The 13,615-nt window shown below is 38.8% G+C and overlaps 1 protein-coding gene across 6 annotated transcripts in view; it reads left to right on the top strand.

The window, feature by feature from the left end:
• NRG4 (neuregulin 4) overlaps positions 1 to 13,615 on the top strand; it is a 118,197-nt gene that overhangs the window by 91,265 nt on the left and 13,317 nt on the right. For all 6 annotated transcript variants that reach the window (XR_011461681.1, XM_070358548.1, XM_005891789.2 and 3 more), the window contains 2 exons: positions 4,818 to 4,967; positions 8,554 to 8,633. Coding sequence is in view for 5 of the 6 variants with exons in the window: in XM_070358548.1 (XP_070214649.1) it covers positions 4,818 to 4,967; positions 8,554 to 8,633 (230 nt within the window). In the remaining variant the exon portion in view is untranslated. The remainder of the gene's footprint in view (positions 1 to 4,817; positions 4,968 to 8,553; positions 8,634 to 13,615) is intronic.

The following is a 13,615-nucleotide window of genomic DNA, read 5'->3' as shown; positions in this document are numbered from 1 at the left end:
TGGGCCAAAGAACTAAATAGACATTTCTCCAAAGAAGACATACAGATGGCTAACAAACACATGAAAAGATGCTCAACATCACTCATTATCAGAGAAATGCAAATCAAAACCACTATGAGGTACCATTTCACGCCAGTCAGAATGGCTATGATCCAAAAGTCTACAAGCAATAAACGCTGGAGAGGGTGTGGAGAAAAGGGAACCCTCTTACACTTTTGGTGGGAATGCAAACTAGTACAGCCACTATGGAGAACAGTGTGGAGATTCCTTAAAAAACTGGAAATAGAACTGCCTTATGACCCAGCAATCCCACTGCTGGGCATACACACCAAGGAAACCAGAATTGAAAGAGACACGTGTACCCCAGTGTTCATCGCAGCACTGTTTATAATAGCCAGGACATGGAAGCAACCTAGATGCCCATCAGCAGATGAATGGATAAGAAAGCTGTGGTACATATACACAATGGAGTATTACTCAGCCATTAAAAAGAATGCATTTGAATCAGTTCTAATGAGGTGGATGAAACTGGAGCCGATTATACAGAGTGAAGTAAGCCAGGAATAAAAACACCAATACAGTATACTAATGCATATATATGGAATTTAGAAAGATGGTAACAATAACCCTGTATACAAGACAGCAAAAGAGACACAGATGTATAGAACAGTCTTTTGGACTCTGTGGGAGAGGGAGAGGGTGGGATGATTTGGGAGAATGGCATTGAAACATGTATAATATCATATATGAAATGAGTCGCCAGTCCAGGTTCGATGCACGATACTGGATGCTTGGGGCTGGTGCACTGGGACGACCCAGAGGGATGGTATGGGGAGGGAGGAGGGAGGAAGATTTGGGATGGGGAACACATGTATACCTGTGGCGGATTCATTTTGATATATGGCAAAACCAATACAATATTGTAAAGTTAAAAAATAAAATAAAAATTAAAAAAAAAAACCACAATGAAGTACCATCTCATGCCAGTCAGAATGGCTGCTATCCAAAAATCTACAAACAATAAATGCTGGAGAGGGTGTGGAGAAAAGGGAACCCTCTTACACTTTTGGTGGGAATGCAAACTAGTTCAGCCACTATGGAGAACAGTGTGGAGATTCCTTAAAAAACTGGAAATAGAGTTGCCATACGACCCACCAATCCCACTGCTGGGCGTACACACCAAGAAAACCAGAAGTGAAAGAGACATGTGTACCCCAATGTTCATCACAGCACTGTTTATAATAGCCAGGACATGGAAGCAACCTAGATGTCCATCAGCAGACGAATAGATAAGAAAGCTGTGGTACATATACACAATGGAATATTACTCAGCCATTAAAAAGAATAAATTTGAATCAGTTCTAATGAGGTGGATGAAACTGGAGCCTATTATACAGACTGAAGTAAGCCAGAAAGGAAAGCACCAATAAGTATACTAACGCATATATATGGAATTTAGAAAGATAATGATAACCCTGTATGCGAGACAGCAAAAGAGACACAGATGTATAGAACAGTCTTTTGGACTCTGTGGGAGAAGGTGAGGGTGGGATGATATGAGAGAATAGCATTGAAACATATTATCACATATGAAACAGATCTCCAGTCCAGGTTTGATGCATGAGACAGGGTGCTCAGGGCTGGTGCACTGGGATGACCCAGAGGGATGGGATGGGGAGGGAAATTGGGGGGGGGGGTTCAGGATGAGGAACACATGTAAATGCATAGCTGATTCATATCAATGTATGACAAAAACCACTACAATATTGTAAATTAATTAGCCTCCAACTAAAATAAATAAATTTTTAAAAAAATTAATAAAAGTGGTATCCTTGTACCTACTCATTGGTAGGCTGTGTTTATCTTCTGTAAATATATCTGAAAATTTGAAGTTAACTTTTAGGTTAGTCATTTCTACTTCTTGGATAACAACATAATATTTAAATTTCTCTTTGTTTTTTCTCTAAATTCTGTTCTGACTAGTTAAATAACAAAAAGATATATTTTTTCTTGACTTTGCTTTATTTAAAGATACCATCAGCTTTTGATTTTCTCACAAGAGCATGTGTTTGTTTGGCCTTGCTGTAAGACAACGGACAGCACTCTAGTGTTGATTGGTTTCCTTTATATGCCTTTTTTTGTCTGTCAGCCTACAACCTCATCTGACCGCTCCGTTTATATTTATACCATTCTCTTGACTCCATCCAACTCATATGATGTGACTAACATATAGTTAGTTACATCAGCTAGTTTGTCATCTTGCTTGAAGTTCTATCTTACCTAAACTTGAACCAGCCTTAAGAAATTTGAGTAATGAGTTTATAGTTGTTGTTTTTTTTAATCTTCCTTATAAAGGAGAATTCAGTTCAGTTTAGTCGCTCAGTCGTGTCCGACTCTTCGTGACCCCATGGACTGCAGCACTCCAGGCCTCCTTGTCCATCACCAACTCCCGGAGTCCAGTTAGTCAGTGATGCCATCCAGCCATCTCATCCTCTGTCGTCCCCTTCTCCACCTGCCCTCAATCTTTCCCAGCATCAGGGTCTTTTCAAATGACTCAGCTCTTTGCATCAGGTGGCCAAAGTATTGGAGTTTCAGCTTCAACATCAGTCCTTCCAATGAACACCCAGGACTGATCTCCTTTAGGATGGACTGGTTGGATCTCCTTGCAGTCCAAGGGGCTCTCAAGAGTCTTCTCCAACACCACAGTTCAAAAGCATCAATTCTTCGGTGCTGAGCTTTCTTTACAGTCTAGTTCTCACATCCATACATGACCACTGGAAAAACCATAGTCTTGACTAGACGGACCTTCGTTGGCAAAGTAATGTCTCTGCTTTTTAATATGCTGTCTAGGTTGGTCATAACTTTCCTTCCAAGGAGTAAGCGTCTTTTAATTTCATGGCTGCAGTCACCTCTGTAGTGATTTTGGAGCCCAAGGAAATAAAGTCTGTCACTGTTTCCATTGTTTCTCCATCTATTTGCCATGGAGTGATGGGAAGGATACCATGATCTTTGTTTTTTGAATGTTGAGTTGTAAGCCAACTTTTTCACTCTTCTCTTTCACTTTCATCAAGAGGCTCTTTAGTTCCTCTTCACTTTCTGCCATAAGGGCGGTGTCATCTGTGTATCTGAGGTAATTGATATTTCTCCCGGCAGTCTTGATTCCAGCTTGTGCTTCATCCAGCCTGGCATTTCACACGATGTACTCTGCATATAAGTTAAATAAGCAGGGTGACAGTATACAGCCTTGACATACTCCTTTTCCAATTTGGAACCATTCTGTTGTTCCATGTCCAGTTCTAACCGTTGCTTCTTGAACTGCATACAGATTTCTCAGGAAGCAGATGCCTTGATCTATGGGGAAAAAATGTATTTTTTATTTAAACTTCAGGTAATTGTGCTTTCTAACGTATTTTACTTCCATTTCAGTTTACTACTCATATTCCGTCCTTTCTCTTCCTCTCTGTGTCCCAACTCCATCTTTACAGTGGTTTTGAGAGTGGTTTTGAGAGAATGGGAACTGTTGGTCATACTGACACCCCCTCTAGTGGAAGCTCTAACCAATAACACCACTTTCTCACCAGCAGTAGGACTTGAGATTCATAAAACATCTTTCATATACTCATTTAAGTAAAATTGATACCTGTGCTGTAACTTGATATTCTTTTCTCTTATTTATTTGTATACTGCTTTATTGCCTATCACATTAGTTGCCAAGCTTTGTTAGTAATTAGTTCACATGTAACTTTCTAGGCCTGCATCCTTGTTAGTCTAGGATGGGAGAAAAGAAGGTAACATTTATAAATACTTCCTAAACTGGAAAGAGTTGGGGAGAATTAATTTAATAGAACAAATATTTCTGGTTTTGGTAATGCTACTTTGAAGAATATATACACACACATACTTTTTTACACAAAATTTTTGCTAAGTATAGTTTACTGTTTAACTTTGTGGGTTGCTTTATAACTAAACATTAGTATATATTAAAAATGCTATTATTTATCTTAACTGCAAATATGAAATAATCAAATTGATCTGGTGCCAAAGTCACTAATTCATATCAATTTTTATGTTTTATAATCTTTGAACATATTAACAGGGAGAAAGCAACTGGTTGATATTACCAAAGATTATGGATTTCTGCCACATAAGTTTTAAAGAGCTGAAAGTAAATGGGCTTAAAATATTCGGCTGGCAAATGAAAATATCACAAAATCTCTAGAAAAGCAAAGTGATAATATAAGGAGTAGAACTACCAGATACTAAAACATAAAGTAACAGTATTGAAGCAGTAAGGTGGAAGCCCAAGATTAGATGTACAGATCACTGAAGAGTAAAGAACTGTCGTCACTTATACAAACTTGACATATATTAAAGGAGGCACTGTTAAAACAGCAGGCAAGAGAACGATTATTTAGTAAATGGGGTGGAAGAGCTGTTTAGCATTGTCAAGGAAAAATACACTTAGAATCACATCTACACCAGAGATAACAAAATAAATTTCAGATGAACCTTAAGTGTGGACAATTACATATTGAAAATATGGAAGGTAAAAGGACTGACTATTCTATAATTTCTCTGGAGTTTCTAAGCAATTTGAAAATTGGAAAAGGAAGATAGTAAAGATCAGACTGCAGATGCTAATTTGTTTTATTCTAACTGTAGCTCTGTAAGCATCATAGTAAAGCATTCCTAGTCTATGTTCCAAATCTGAAAATTAGTCTTCTTTTTTTTTTTCATACCAGCTGGAAAACTTATGCTTCCTATATTAGTTCATGGAACAGAGAACGCAACTCTGTATCTAACATTTTGTTCCATAGATGCATTGAAAATTATACAGGCGCTCGTTGTGAAGAGGTTTTTCTCCCAAGCTCCAGTATCCAAACTAAAAGTGACCTGTTCACAGCTTTCGTGGCATTGACTGTTCTTCTGGGAACTCTTATCCTTGGAGCCCTCTACTTCCTCTGCAGGTAACCAAAATAGAAACATGCTCTTGAAAAGAAAAAAGTAATACATAGTAGTTATTGTTTGACTAAATAATCAATATGCCCTTTAGCTCTAGATTATTTTTCCAGATCATGTTTTCTGTTTAGAGTTATTTCTCTAATGCAGTTATTGTTACTAAATTGTATCTTTTATTTATTTTTGTTATTAAATTAATGTCAGTTTTGAAAGGATCTTATTCTTTGTTACTATCATCATCATTACCTTAACTTTTCTAAACTAGTAAGGTAGACCCACATTCACTGAAGTTATCATGCCAAAAACACCTAAATATTTGGAGTAAGTCTATTTAAAGTAGACTTTGAATGTGAAAGAAAAGCAATGATTTATTAGTTACCCAAATACCCATCAACAAAAGAATGGACACCAAGTTGTGATATATTGCTATTAAAGGGTAATATATAAGCAGAAATGAATTACAGTTACACAGTTGTGATTCTGAAAGCTCAGCTTCTCTGTACATCAGTGCCGAATCGAATCTTGGAGACAGAGTTTTGGGTAAGGTAGAAAAGGATAGCTTTATTACTTTGCCAGGCAAAGGAGGACTCAGTGGACTTTGGCCTCGAAAACTGTGTGTCCCAGCTTGGAGAAGATAGTCAGAAGTTTTATAGTAATGATTTTAAAAGGGTGTGATCAGCTTGTGGACATTCTTCTGATGGGTTGGTGGTAAGATAAGTAGGAGTCAGCATCATCAACCTTTAGGTTTCAACTGATCTGGATCTACATGCTTGTGGATAGCATACCATCTAACTTTCTCCCACCTGCGGAGGGTTTCAGTATCTGCAAAACAGCTTAAAGATATTGGGTGTTTCTGTTGATGGGGAACCAGGACCTTGTCCCAAGGCTGCACTACTGTTTCTCTTGGCTGTTTGTTTCTTCCTGGTCTAGCATTCCCTCCCTTCCCTAATTAACAGCTGCTTGAATCTGCCCATTAGAACTCAGGAAAAGTCATAGAGGCTGAAAAAAGGCTATTTCCTATAATCAAAGAAATGAGAGACACAGAAAGGCTTTGTGCCCAGGAGCCCCAGAGGACCCTGCTCGGTATCAAGTGCCTGGGTAAATCTTAGAAACATAATTTTATGTGAAAGAAGCAAGTCACATAAGAAAATGTAACAATATGATCCCACTCATGAAAAGTTTAAAACTAGACAAAACTAAATAATGTGTTGGTTAGGGTGATACATATGACTGATTCAAGTAAGAGACTGGTTAGCACAAAATACAGAATGATAGTTACTTGTGGTGGGAAGAGAAAGGGAAGCACTCAAAGAAGGCATGGAATGTTAACAGCCTGTTTCAAATCTTGTGCTGTGCATGTAAGGGTCTATCACTGATTTTTAAACTGGTGTCAACTTAAATGTTCACAACCAAAAGTTGAGAGTTATGTGTTCTTTTGGCAGGAATTTTTAAGACTTCAAGCCTCGGAGGCAGCATTTCAAGTAACCTTGAGAAAATTGCTCAGATGAGGCAAAGGGGGAGGTAGGAGAGATAGAAGTTTTGCCACAAAGGGCAGGTAGTTAGAACATCAAAAGATGTTTAAATCTTTTAAGTATTGTTAATTAAAGAAAACCAGCTACAGTAAGTTAAGGAATTTAGCACTTTTCTGTATAGGAGAAGATTCGAGAATCTGGATTCACTGAAATCATTCCTTTGATATGCACTGTAATTATTTGGGGCCAGTTTCCTGTGTTTTTACCTCCTGTTTTCCTGAGGGCTCACTACAGGGAGTGGCAGCAGTCAGATGGCAGGTATTCTTTCCTTTCTAAGTTCCCTCAGGGCTCACGAGTGGCCTGTGGGCACGCTGCAAGCTGACGTCTGTGACATCCTTAGTTTACTGACAGGGCAGGAGATATTTCATTTCTCTCTAAGCATAAATATTGCCATTCACTCTTTTTATATGTGTACTTTATTGAAAAATAAAGCAACTTTTTGCCATATATAAATGTTAAATATTGTCATATTAATTGGAAAAATGAATGTAAATTTAATAACTGAGAAAAATAGCATCCTTAAGATTCTTACAAAAATAATATGACATTGAATAGTTTTCAGAAACGGTTATAATATGCTACCCACTGTACCTTTTCCATTTTTAAATGACAGCACAAGCAGAGGTATTTCTGCATGATGATTTGTGTCTTGTCAAAATCAAGAGTAGAATTAATTTGAAAAAAACATGAGTAGCTATTGCTTATAAAATCTAGGCATAAGATTTAGGCTCTTGCATCCTGACCAGGTGAAACATACTGTCTGAAATGTGCTTTCAAGAATTAAAACAAGTCCCTGATTGCTGTAGTAGCTTTTAGGTCCATCAGTGGCTGAAATTGCTTTAAGCCGAAGCCCTTTTGAAATTTAATAACTAATTAATGTCATATTTGAATGAGGTCCAAAATAATAACCCATATGCTGAAATCTAGGCAGAATCAATCATGTTTTACGAAGAGGAATCAGTGTATTTTTAGAAAACACATTTCATTTTGCTATGGTAAAAAGTGGTTTTGAATTAATTTTCATTAATGTAGGTAATACTCTAGGCATTGACTTACTGAAAAAAAAATCGAAAGCAAGTGTACGTTCCAATATCTTATTTAATATTAAACGTGGTTTTTAAAAACTCTGTCATGAGCATTTGAGTGTAATTAGAAACTATATTAATGGACCAGATGACAAAAAAGATTGATGAACTGTAGCCTTAAAAAAGTGCAAGTGAGGGACTTCTCTGCTGGTCCAGTGGTTAAGAATCTGCCTGCCAATGCAGGGAACATGGATTTAATTCCTGGTCCAGGAAGATCGCACTTGCTGGGGGGCACCTAAGCCCACACACCACAACTCCTGAGGCCCATGCGTCCTAAAGCCTGTGCTCCACAGCAAGAGAAACCACCACAGTGAGAAGCCTGTGCGCCGCAGCTAAGAACAGCCCACTTGCCTCAACTAGAAAGAGCCTGTGCACAACACTGAAGATCCAGTGCAGCCAAAAATAAATAAAAATTTTTTAAAGGTGCAATTGAGTTTTTCAGTAGTTGAGTAAAGCCACCCCATGTCACATAAAGTGTTACTCAGTAGACTCTGACTCTTTGCGACCCCATGGACTGTAGCCCACCATGCTCCTCTGTCCATGGAAATCTCCAGGCAAGAAAACTAGAGTGGGCTGCTATTCCCTTCTCCAGGGGATCTCACTGACCCGGGGATCAAACCTGGGTCTCCTGCATTGCAAGCGGATTCTTTACTATCTGAGCCACCATAAGGATCCCAACTAATAATGAAAACTAACCACTTTAAGAAGAGCACAAAAATGCTACATTAAAATAGCACAGTTCTGCTGTCTTAAAGGAAAAAGACTAAGTGGCATCATCAGCATCTGGAGCCACTACAGATGACCTACCTGCCCTGGTGCATTTGTTAAATAATGGGGCACAGTTTTAGGGAAGCTCTGGCAGTTTCAGACAGTTGCAGAAAAGAAAATAAACCTCCATATATTCAAATTTAAACTTGCTTTCTGCATTTGCACTTACCCATTTTCCATTTGTATGTTTCTTTCTTCTTTATTGTCAGGAAGGGCCATCTTCAGAGGGCCAGTTCAGTCCAGTATGATATCAACTTGGTAGAGACAAGCAGTACCAGTGTCCCCCACAGTGAGTAAATTCAAAATAAATGTATATTTTAAAACCCTAAGTTAGATGTTGGTTGTTTAATGGGATTTGGATCTATCCAAAAAATGTTGACCCTAAAAATTTTTTCTATAGATTTTTTACCTGAAGATAATTTCTCATTAGCTGTATGACACAAGTCGTATTTTTTCCCCAAAGAAAACTATGTTATCACAATATGTGAAATTATGATGTTAGTTATAATATGTTTCACAGACTGATTTTTACAGAAGTAATTTGAAGTGGGCTGGTATATGGACAGGAGGGGGATTTTTATTATCAGATCAGATCAGATCAGTCGCTCAGTCATGTCCGACTCTTTGCGACCCCATGAATCGCAGCACGCCAGGCCTCCCTGTCCATCGCCAACTCCCGGAGTTCACTCAGACTCATGTCCATCGAGACAGTGATGCCATCCAGCCATCTCATCCTCTGTCGTCCCCTTCTCCTCCTGCCCCCAATCCCTCCCAGCATCAGAGTCTTTTCCAATGAGTCAACTCTTCTCATGAGGTGGCCAAAGTACTGGAGTTTCAGCTTTAGCATCATTCCTTCCAAAGAAATCCCAGGGCTGATCTCCTTCAGTATGGACTGGTTGGATCTCCTTGCAGTCCAAGGGACTCTCAAGAGTCTTCTCCAACACCACAGTTCAAAAGCATCAATTCTTTGGCGCTCAACCTTCTTCACAGTCCAGCAAATCTTTTGGAAACATATGGGTCAATTCATGTTTTAAAAATATCGTGAAAAAAAAAAATATCGTGAGACTTCTGTCTCTGACCAAGATGGAGTAACAGAGACTGGATTTACCTCCTCCTTGAAATAATTTATAAATGGACATTATACATTAAGCGATGGTTTTCAAGACATTGGACAACAGGGAACAAAGGATCGTGAGAGACTGAAAACAGATGAGATGACCCAATGATTCCCTCAAAGTATTGCCTTGAGAGAATTTCCAGACTGTGGCATGGGAAAGTTGGGTGGATGACCCAGGTTGATCAATGTGGCTTGATCAATATAGTTCACTGAATGGAGTACTGGGAGAGCCACACAGAGAGAGAATTTCAGAGATCTTCAAGTATTCAGTTGAGTAATAATCACATATATACTAGGAAAGTCCTTGATATTAGGCAAAGAATCACCTGATAGGATTAGAGGTACCCATATTCACACAAGGCTAGGAAAAGTGCCTGTTCCCAATAATAAGGCTAAAAATCCTAATTATTCATTGAGTAACAGTGTACACAGAAGATTGTTTCTTCAGTAGTGGGGAATAATTAGCCCTACATTGAGTACTGCTCCAGTCCTGCCTAACAGACCATAAAAGCAAGAACTGAAAGAATCAAATTGTTTCTAAATAACCTAACTGCATCATCATCATCAGCTCAATCACTCAGTCATGTCCGACTCCTTGCGACCCCATGGATTGCAGCATGCCAGACTTCCCAGTCCATCACCAACTCCCAGAGCTTGCTCAAACTCCCAGCATCAGGATCTTTTCCAGTGAGTCAGTTCTTTACATCAGGGGGCCACAGTATGAGAGTTTCAGCTTCAGCATCAGTTCTTCCCAATAAATACTCAGGACTGACTTCTTTAAAATTGACTCATTTGACCTCCTTGGAGTCCAAGGGATTCTCAAGAGTCTTCCCCAACACCCTAGTTCAAAAGCACCAATTCTTTGGCACTCAGCTTTCTTTATAGTCCAACTCTCACAACCATACATGACTACTGGAAAAACCGTTGTTCTGACTAGGCAGACCTTTGTTGGCAAAGTAATGTCTCTGCTTTTTAATACACTGTCTAGGTTCATCATAGCTTTTCTTCCCAGGAGCAAGTGTCTTTTAATTTCATGGCTGCAGTCACCATCCACAGTGATATTGGATCCCAAGAAAATAAAGTCTGTCACTGTTTCCATTGTTTCTTATCTATTTGCCATGAAGTGATGGGACTGGATGCCATGATCTTCTTATTTTGAATGCTGAGTTTTAAGCCAACTTTTTTACCCTCCTCTTTCACTTTCATCAAGAGGCTCTTTAGTTCCTCTTCACTTTCTGACATAAGGGTGGTGTCATCTGCATATCTGAGGTTATTGATATTTCTCCCAGCAGTCTTGACTCCAGCTTTGCTTCATCCAGTCCAGCATTTTGCATGATGTACTCTGCATAAAAGTTAAATAAGCAGGGTGACAATATACAGCCTTGATGTACTCCTTTCCCAATTTGGAACCAGTCTATTGTTCCATGTCTGGTTCTAACTGTTGCTTCTTGACCTGCATACAGATTTCTCAGGATGTAGGTAAGATGGTCTGCTATTCCCATCTCTTTAAGAATTTTCCAGTTTGTTGTGATCCACACAGTCAAAGGCTTTGGCGTAATCAATAAAGCAGAAGTAGAGGCTTTTCTGGAACTCTCTTTGACCTAACAGATGTTGGCAATATGATTTCTGGTTCCTCTACCTTTTCTAAAACCAGCTTGAACATCTGGAAGTTCTCGGTTCACGTGCTGTTGAAGCCTAGCTTGGAGGATTTTGAGCATTACTTTGCTAGCATGTGAAATGAGTGCACTTGTGTGGTAGTTTGAACATACTTTGACATTGCCTTTCTTTTGGATTAGAATGAAAACTGATCTTTTCCAGTCCTGTGGCCACTGCTGAGTTTTCCAGATTTGCTAGCATATTGAAAATGGTTAAAATGGTAAATTTTATTAAGTATATTTCACGATAAAAAGCCAGAAAGAGATGCTGCAGTTTTTTTGGTTTTTGGTTATACTGGGTCCTCGTTGCTGTATGCAGGTTTTCTCTAGTTGCAGCAAGCTGGGGCTACTCTTCACTACAGTACATAAGCTTCTCACTGCAGCAAGCTGGGGCTACTCTTCACTGCAGTACACAAGCTTCTCACTGCAGCAAGCTGAGGCTACTCTTCACTGCAGTACACAAGCTTCTCATTGCAGTGGCTTCTCTCGTTGCAGAGCGCAGGCTCTGGGGTTTGCAGGCTTCAGTAGTTGTGGCACAGGGGCTTGGTTACTCTGTGGCATGTGAAATCTTCCCCAACCAGGGATCAAACCTCTGTCCCTTGCATTGGCAGGTGGATTCTTAGTCAGGGTACCACCAGGGAAGTCTAAGATGCCATTATTAAATGGTACTATCAGATGATTCATTTTAATATACTCAAAATTATCATTTGAGTTATCAAGAGATTGAGTTGTGTTCTTCTACTTTGTAATTGGGTGAAGTCATGTATGTTAATGGTTTGATGAGTTTTTTTATTTTTGCTGTTATTTGTAATGATAATGTCTGGAACTACATTCATTTTTTAAATGCTTGATGATAAAATAACCAGTGAAAAAATTCTCAGAGAACTGAATGTATTATCGTGCATGGTTTTAACTGGGAAGATTAGTACAAATAGGGCCAAATGTGACAGGAAAAAATGTGGGAATGGCTGACTGCCACTAACGCTTGAATGCACGAGTATCCATGCTTGTAATTCACCAATGGTTTCTCTGCTCAAAGGATTTGCCTCTTAATTTTTTTTCAGAACGTTCAATGGGGTGGTAAAAACTCAAATTATTTTTTAGAAACCACATACACCTAAAAAGCAAGTTGGCTTCTTTTCAGTTTATAAAGACATGTTTGTAATAAAATAGAAACTACCTTGGAGCCTTTCCACAGAGGTACTCTGGTTTAATTGGGAAAAGAGTTTCAGAACTCAAGTATTAAATTGCTGCCTTATTTTAATGAGGAAAAAAGGGTATCACAATCAGGGGTAAAAATCTGGATAAGGTGTTGGGCATAGCTCACAAAATTAGCTCACTGGCCACTTATTTTTTCAATGTCAAACAGTCTCAGTAACTGCAAAGCCATTACTTTAAGAAAAGCAAAATAAATGCCTTTACCACATGTGACAAGATCTGTGTCATGAAAACAAAGTTGATCGTGAGGATTGGGAATTTCTTCATGCTATTAGCTTATATTTGTTATGAAAATCAGAGCATAATGGTACATGTTATTTTAAAATTTATTAATGAGCTATTTTCACCAGGAAACTCTTCTTGCCACCATCCCATAAAGCTTTATTCAGTTTAATCCTCCTTTCTAATAGATTCATTCATGTCACCTTGTATGCCTCTGAAATATAGATCTCCCAAGGCAATTTTTTAATTTGTTCATTAAGTAAACCTACAGCTTTAAGTCCTGGCATCCATTTAGATTGTGATTACGTGTCATCCCTATTGCAATAACACACTAGTTCTTAAAGTACAGCTCTTTAAATGAAAAGAAAGTAAGGTAACTATGGAACTGTGAACATCAGGTACCTATAGGTGCCAGACACTGTGGCTGGTATTTCACTTTGGAGACTCTTATAAGTCTTAATACCCATTGTGAAATGTCAATAATCTCAGATACACAGATGATACCACCATTATGGCAGAAAGTGAAGAGGAACTAAACAGCCTCTTGATGAAAGTGAAAGAGGAGAGTGAAAATGGCTTAAAACTCAACATTCAAAATATGAAGATCATGGTATCTGGTCCCATCACCTCATGGCAAATAGATGGGGAAACAGTGGAAACAGTGAAAGACTTTATTTTGGGGGCTCCAGAATCACTGCAGATGGTGATTACAGCCATGAAACTAAAAGCCACTTGCTCCTTGGTATGACCAACCTAGACAGCATATTAAAAAGCAGAGGCATTACTTTGCCAACAAAGGTCTGCCTAGTCAAAGCTATGGTATTTCCAGTAGTCATGTATGGATGTGAGAAGTGGACTATAAAGAAAGCTGAGTGCCAAAGAATTGATGCTTTTAAACTGGGGTGTTGGAGAAGACTCCTGAGAATCCCTTGAACTGCAAGGAGGTCAAACCAGTCTATCCTAAAGGAAATCAGTCCTGAATATTCACTGAGAAGGACTAATGCTGAAGCTGAAACTCCAATACTTTGGCCACCTGATGTGAAGAACTGACTCACTGGA

Source organism: Bos mutus, chromosome 21 (genome assembly GCF_027580195.1).
Source record: "Bos mutus isolate GX-2022 chromosome 21, NWIPB_WYAK_1.1, whole genome shotgun sequence".
Lineage (NCBI taxonomy): Eukaryota > Metazoa > Chordata > Mammalia > Artiodactyla > Bovidae > Bos > Bos mutus.
The sequence above is the reverse complement of the archived record's forward strand: the minus strand, read 5'-3'. Positions and strand labels throughout refer to the sequence as shown.